At 40.8% G+C, this 6042-nt stretch overlaps 1 protein-coding gene across 1 annotated transcript; it reads right to left on the bottom strand.

Annotated features, from left to right (window-relative positions):
* Positions 1-3859: 3859 nt before the first annotated feature.
* Positions 3860-5797, bottom strand: LOC146989417 (uncharacterized). Its single transcript, XM_085773065.1, has 2 exons — positions 5649-5797; positions 3860-4054 (listed from the first exon to the last, which is right to left on the bottom strand). Exons 1-2 carry the CDS (start codon positions 5754-5756, stop codon positions 3860-3862), a joined length of 303 nt encoding a protein of 100 aa, XP_085629191.1. The 5' UTR covers positions 5757-5797.
* Between the last annotated feature and the right edge of the window lie 245 nt (positions 5798-6042).

Here is a 6042-nt window from a genome sequence, read left to right as displayed (position 1 = left end):
AGGACAGAGGATGTTGTTATGATGGGATGTGAAGCCCTTTGAGACAAACTGTTTATAAAAACGGACTATATACAAATAAAACTGCCTTGCCTTGTCATTATAATCACGTGCAGCCTCTAAACGCAGAATTAGATTAAAGCTTTAAATGGCTGCGACGCTTCATCAGTAAAATCTGCTGCTGCTTTAAACAGATGAAAATGAAAATATGAGAATGAATCAGAATAAAAACCTGTTTTCTTTCTTTCTTTCTTTCTGTTTCCTCCGTTGTTTTATTCCGCTGTTTGTTCACCGGTGAGATCAGCGGTGAGTGAGATGCTTCGACCTGCAGCTTCAGTCCGGAGAACTTGACCAGAACAAAACAAAACAGAGGAGGAGGAGAAAAAAACAACCACCACCCTGCAGGTCTGAGGTTGTGCTCCGGTTTCTTCTGGTCCCAGTGACTCTACAGGTTCGAGTCCGAGGGCTGAAGCAGCAGAGACGCTGCTGCAGCTGCCGCCGCGGGGACAGAGACGGAGAGCAGCTGAGGCGGAGACGAGACGCAGCTCCGCCCGGTGCCGCTGCGGTTCCGCTCCGCAGCAGCAGACTAGAGCTATAGTAGTATGGAGGTACATTTGTGTCTTTATTATTCAATCAAAAGAAAAGTTGATTTAAACATATTTTCAGTCAAAACAAACTTCACTTCAATAAAAAAAGTGTTTGAATGCAAAATATATATATTTGAGACCCAAAAAACCTTTTTTTCCTTTGATTGAAAATGTTTTTTTTTTATTGAAGTTAATATTTGATTGGAAATATCTTTTTTGTTTAAATCACCTTTTTTGATTGAATAATAAAGACACAAATATCCTACCCATAATATGGCTCAAATACAAAAAAGATGACCAATAATAATAATAATCCAAAAAAATATTTTCAAATATAGTAATAACTCACCTCAATAAAAAAAACCCCCAAAAAACCCATTTTCAATCACTTTTTGTTTTTTGCATTCAAACACTCCTTTTTGATTGAAGTTTGTTTTGATTGAAAATCTGTTTTGTTTAAATCAACTTTTCTTTTGATTAAATAATAAAGACACAAATGTACCTCCATACAGTAGAGCTAGATTACAGTAGGCTACAGTACCATAAACTATACCATACCATTTTTATTTATAAAGCACTTTAAAAACTCAGTGGACCAAAGTGCTGCCTACAAAATTAAACATAAAAGTACCGGTAGGCTACTGTAGGTACAGTTAGTACAGGTACAGTGCTGGAATAAGAGAGTAACAACACTTCCATTGACTCCCGTGGTAAGCTTTATGCGCCCCGAGTGGCAAAAAACCCATTCAATACAATTAGCTATGTGTTGCCCACTTGCTTGTAAATTGATGAAAATGGGACGCGTTTTTGTTTTTAGGTGTCTTTGTCATAGCTGCGTATTTCAAAATGTAGAAACTGTTTTTTTTTTGTTATTTAATGTAAAACCAAACAAACATTTTTCCAGCATAAATAATAAACTGGGGGGTAAATAAAAGAAACTGGGTTTGTTTCCGTTTGTTACAGGTTAATCAGAACCACCTCAGGAAGTGGATCTCACTCCACACATGGAGGAAAAGTAGGTTTTTAAAAAAAGCCTAATATCACTTCTATCCAAGTAAAAGTTGATATTTGAGGCCTGTATGTGATGAAACTCCAATATAAAGGTTTGAGTGGATTTGACCTGGAAGAAGTTCAGTTGACTTTAGGTTGATAATCCAAGTCAGATTAAGTTCAAGGCAGTGGCGTAGCTGACTGGTTCATGCAGATGGGGCGAGACCCTGTAGTGGGCCTATTAGGAATGCGCGATACAAATGTAGTCTAATACACAGGGCTCCAGACCAACGCTGTCATAACAATTTATATTTGGGACGATAATTAATAGCCCCTGGGACGCAGTCGGGAGGAAGAGAGTCCCCCCCCCCCCCCACCCCCCCCCACTGTAAATGCGCACATGACAGACTGTAACTATGTGCTCAACTTCTTGCCGACTCATACACAGACTATCAGCTGTCTACATGAGACTGACAATAGACCCGTGAAATCAACAATAAGTTACCACATTGCGGCGCAGCGCTTCACTCCCCATCAATCAGAACATTTTCACAGCTGCTCTGCAGTCCGTCTCCGGACACGGAGCAGAAACCCAGGTCCGACAGTGCAATGCTGTCCCCTCCTCTCAGTCTTCACAGTCAGCAAATCAGCTCATCACGCAAGAAAGTCACAACAAACAGGTTTTGCACAGATAACTCTTAAAATGTGTGCAACACCTTCTCATCACAATCCACGCCATCTACACAGTTATCAGCTGTTATTAAAATCCAACTCATCAATAACAGGATCGCGATATTGAACCACCGCTCACAACAAACCGTTAACAATTAATCCACACTCAAACCAAAGCAACAATAGTGTTAACTGTACTCAACAAGCTATTATTACAAAGTTTACAACAGATATGACAGACAACCTGGGCTGTGCATGTGTAAAGAAGAGAGGGAGGGAGAGAGAGAAAAGTAGGTAAAACCTGCTAGCTGTTAGCTGTTAGCTGCCGTAGCTCAGCCGTTGGTCTCCCGTCAGGTAAAAGCTGCCGTTTATTCCTCAAATGAAGTTTAAAAAAAAGTTGTTGAGCCTCTCCGGTACAGTTATCCATCACTGCTGTTGAATTAGCCGCTAAACTGCTGGACGCTAAAACCGAGGGGGCGTCTGTTTGTTTACAATTCACGAAAGCAACGTGAACGTACGTGCTGCTCACACTCAGTAGAGTTACGCAATGAGGCAGCGTAGCGTCAGCCACACACACACCGTACAGTGGTTTCTGACCGGAGGTAAACAGAGAAAATCACCAAATGCTGACACATTTAAACCTGTGGTAAAGTTATCTGAAATAAAAAAAATAATTAAACCTTAGATTAACTAAATAATTTAATTATTCCTGACAGTAGGTGAGGCACTGCCTCAAATGCCTCCCCTGACTGAACGTCCGTGAGACCCAGCTATTAATTGAATAACGCCGGCTATTATTTGAGGAAATACGCTATTCGTGTCTCAGTCGTGAAGCTGAGCTCCTATGAGTCTCTCTCTATGTGTGAGGACGTGCACAGAGCGAAATGATAGTGTCTGTCAATTAAATGAGCATAAACAGCCCAACCCGACGCGCTGGTTCGAGTCGGGTTCGTAATGACTAGGTCAGGCCAGGGCCGGGGCTGGGCTGCCATCTGGCTTATTCTGCTTTTTTTTTTTTTTTTGCCGGGCTCGGCCCAATAATCAGTGTATCGGTCCGTGTCGGGTCCGCACTTCAACGACCGCGGGTAGGCCCGTTACAACTCTAGCTTGATGAGCAGGGCGAGTGCTTTGCGGTGCTGTATGAGCCTGCACAGTGCACACAAACAGAAACAGCGCGCGGAGGAAAAGAGCGAAGAAGAGGGGGGCTGTAAGGGGTACTGCGACGGGTTCAATTGACAGTAGCAAAGCAAACATATTTGCTGTGGTTCTAGCAATCGGTCCTCAAGAACCCCCTTGTCAGTGGGCCTATGGTGAACCTGGGCCTGGGGCGCCCGCCCCACCCGCCCCCTACCTGGCTACGCTACAGGTTCAAGGCCTGATGAAGCTGTGAACTCTGAACATGTGAGAAAACTCCAGTGAAGTGTAAAGAGACACCAACACCAACTACAAACAGGAAATCTTTTTCTGAGTTTCCTGGGTAACAAGCTTCATATTCCACTTCCTGTCTGTACAGAACTTTTGAATTAAAAACAAGTCAACAGATTTTTTTTTAAAAACATACTCAACTCTTTAATATTAGAGAATAAAACAGAATAAAACAGTTCTTTGTTCCTTCATGCAGCAGCTCTGGTGGCCGTCCGGTGTCTGAGCCGAGCAGCGGCGGCGTTGAGCTCCCGCGCCGTGACGACCTTCAGCCGGTTGGACCGCGACAGACGAGACGCCTCGACGCTCAGCAGCCGCAGCAGCAGCGGCCGCGGCACGCCGGGAAGACCGGGCCGCAGGTCTGGACCGCTCATCCCCGCCTGCTGCTAGGAGACAGAGAGAGGGTCAACAGGTTTAGATCTATGGGATGTTCAGGTGAACTCAGGTGTTTCTGACACGCTACAGACCAACTTTTTTTTTTTTTTTTTTTTTTTTTTATTAAAGGTGCTCGCTGCTGCCACCTGCTGCACTGGAGTCATCACACTGCAAAAACTCAAATCATCCAAGAATATTTGTCTTATTTCTTGTCAAAATGTCTCATTTCTAGTCAAAACTAATCTCTTTCCACTTACAATAACTTAACTTGTTAATTTTCACTTGTTTCAAACAAATTTTCACTTGAAAAAGGTAGAAAAATTCTGCCAGTGAAAGCAAGTTTTTTGTGCCTATAATAAGGAAAAAACTTGCTCCACTATCAGATCCTTCTACTTGTGGAAAATATGTTTGAAAGAAGTAAAAAGTGTCTAAAAACAAGCTGCTTTTGAGTCTTATTTTAAGTATAATGAGATTTGTTTTGACTAGAAATAAGACAAATATTCTTGGTAAGATTTGAGTTTTTGGAGTTGTTGGATTGTGTATTTAATGAGGGACAGGGGACCTGTACTGTTCACCTTGTGTTCAGTTTGTCTTATTTCTTGTCAAAATGTCTCATTTCCAGTCAAAACTAATCTCTTTCCACTTAGAATAAGACTCATCACCTAAAAATTAACTTGTTTTTAGATCATTTTCACTTGTTTCAAACTAATTTTCACTTGAAATAAGTAGAAAAATCTGCCAGTGAAAGGAAGTTTTATCTGCTTGTAATAAGGAAGAAAAACTTGCTCCACTATCAGATTTTTCTACTTACGTCAAGTGAAAATCTGCTTGAAAGAAGTAAAAAGTGTCTAACAACAAGCTACTTTTAATGTGATGAATCTTATTTTAAGTATGTTTGAACTAGAAATGACATTTTGACTAGAAATAAGACAAATAATCTTGTTAAGATATTTGAGTTTTTGCAGTGTGGGCCTTGCTGTGATTAAAACCAGGTGATAGAAGTGTTAGTTTTTCTGGTGCTTTTGGAAATATTTGAGCCAAAGTCTGTATGTATGGTTTTACATCTCTGGAGTGAGAGATGAGCTTTAGGCCTGTGTCATCTGTGTCAATTACAAAAACCAGAATTAACCGACTCTGTCTTATGAGAAATAAAAGTTGCATTTAGTCTACGACTACACTGCAAAAACTCAAAATCTTACCAAGAATATTTGTCTTATTTCTAGTTAAAATGTCATTTCTAGTCAAAACAAATCTAATTATACAAAAAAATAAGACTCATAACATTGAAAGTAGCTTGTTTTTAGACACTTTTTTTTTTTTACTTCTTTCAAGCAGATTTTCACTTGAAATAAGTAGAAAAATCTGATAGTGGAGCAAGTTTTTCGTTCTTATTACAAGCACAAAAAACTTGCTGTTTCACTGGCAGATTTTTCTACTTATTTCAAGTGAAAATTAGTTTGAAACAAGTGAAAATGATCTAAAAACAAGTTAATTTTTAGGTGATGAGTCTTATAGTGGAAAGAGTTTAGTTTTGATTAAAATTGAGACATTTTGACAAGAAATAAGACAAATATCTCCTCTTCCTCCTCCTCCTCTTCCTCTCACCTCTTTCTGAGCTCTGTAGATCCGGGTGGAGAAGACTCGACTCCTCTTCCTCTTCGTCGTCGTCGTCTGTAGAGGATTCCTCTGAGCTGGTCTGAGAGCAGCTTTCATCCTGCTCAGGAAGGTTTGTCACGAGCTCACAGGAAGAACTGAAGCTCCAGGAGAGAGTGTGTGAGGTGCTTTTAAAGAGTGTGTGAGTGTGTTTTAATGAACCCAAATTGAAAACAGCTTTGTCTAATCAGGGTTAATTAGTCTCTCACCCACCTGGAGGAACCGGCCGCAGCAGCTTTACATCCTTTAAAGGGATAGTTCACCCTAAAATTGAAATTTCAAACTCATTATCTCCTCCTCCTCATGTGGACTAATGCTGCCTTCATGTGCTGTGGTACAGATGGTA

This window comes from Trachurus japonicus, chromosome 3 (genome assembly GCF_045865225.1).
Source record: "Trachurus japonicus isolate A0001 chromosome 3, Traja_1.0".
Taxonomy (NCBI): Eukaryota; Metazoa; Chordata; class Actinopteri; order Carangiformes; family Carangidae; genus Trachurus; species Trachurus japonicus.
This window is presented reverse-complemented; position numbering and strand designations above follow the sequence as displayed.